Raw genomic sequence first — 1019 nt, forward strand, 5'->3', positions numbered from 1 at the left:
ACAAGCCAAACCCCAGAGCCACACAGCAGAGAGTTTTCCTAAAATAGTCAGACCTGACTGGTCTTATGCCCAGTTGCTCATACTAAATCGTTCATCGACCACTGCAGCAGAAGCAGAGAAAATAGTTCTTGCTTTTGTAAAAACAAAAATCCAGTGGGTAGAAAAGAATCTGAGGGCCACACTCGCCACTCAGGGAAAGCCTAGTGGATGCAGCAGCAGCAGCTTCCATGGGAGAATGGACACTGCTTCATCTGGCTGTGCTCAGGAAAGGGCCAGATGCTGCTCTTTTATGTGTTTGCTGGGTCTTGAGGGTCATCATGACTAAAGGACTAAAGCTCAAAAACTCCAATAATCTACTCATCCTCTCTAACAATATCACTAAAAGCTTGGCATGCACCGTAACTCAGGCATAGCTTTAGTGCCTGTAGCAAACCCCTGCCCTTTTACAAACGGCATGATTCGCTAAACAAGGAAGGCCAGCAGCCTTTACCGACTTGAGGAGAGCCTGGTGATCCGTCTGCTGGGAGAACACCTCCACGCAAGGCAGCATTTGCTTGGAGGGCCCAGACCTCGCCAGGGTGTTTTCCCAAGAACCAGAGTAGAAGTGCCTTCATATTCTCAGCCTTCATTCCTCATCTTTACGTGGAGATAATAATACCAACAACACAAAGTTGCTGTTAGGATTAAGTGAAATAATTATGAAACACCCAGCACACAGAAGAAGATGCTCCAGGAAGGTTGGTTCTCTAGTTCTCTGCAGTATTAAAAAGCCCCGTACCCCCAACCCAAGAAAATTCCTGGCCATGACGCCAACCTTCAGTGGTGCGGTTAGGAAAACTTTGCCAAAAGCCCTTGTTCCCTTCAATTAGTCATGATGAGTAGACGACTACACTACTCTCTGCCTGAGTCTACATTCTCCTTAAATCTGTTTCTGTGAAGTTTCATCTTGCACTCCTTACCCCCCCCCACACCCCGCCACTCACATTTTATACCCTTTTTTTTTTTTTTTTTTTTGGGAA

General features: G+C 46.2%; 1 protein-coding gene across 1 annotated transcript in view; it reads left to right on the top strand.

Moving 5' to 3' along the window:
* Window positions 1-803: 803 nt before the first annotated feature.
* The window catches only part of RXFP2 (relaxin family peptide receptor 2), a 50229-nt gene continuing 50013 nt past the window's right edge, over window positions 804-1019 (top strand). The window contains 1 exon segment of the mRNA XM_007447945.1: window positions 804-822. Within this exon segment, the coding sequence (XP_007448007.1) occupies window positions 804-822 (19 nt within the window).

This window comes from Lipotes vexillifer, unplaced genomic scaffold (assembly GCF_000442215.2).
Source record: "Lipotes vexillifer unplaced genomic scaffold, Lipotes_vexillifer_v1.1 scaffold760, whole genome shotgun sequence".
Lineage (NCBI taxonomy): Eukaryota > Metazoa > Chordata > Mammalia > Artiodactyla > Lipotidae > Lipotes > Lipotes vexillifer.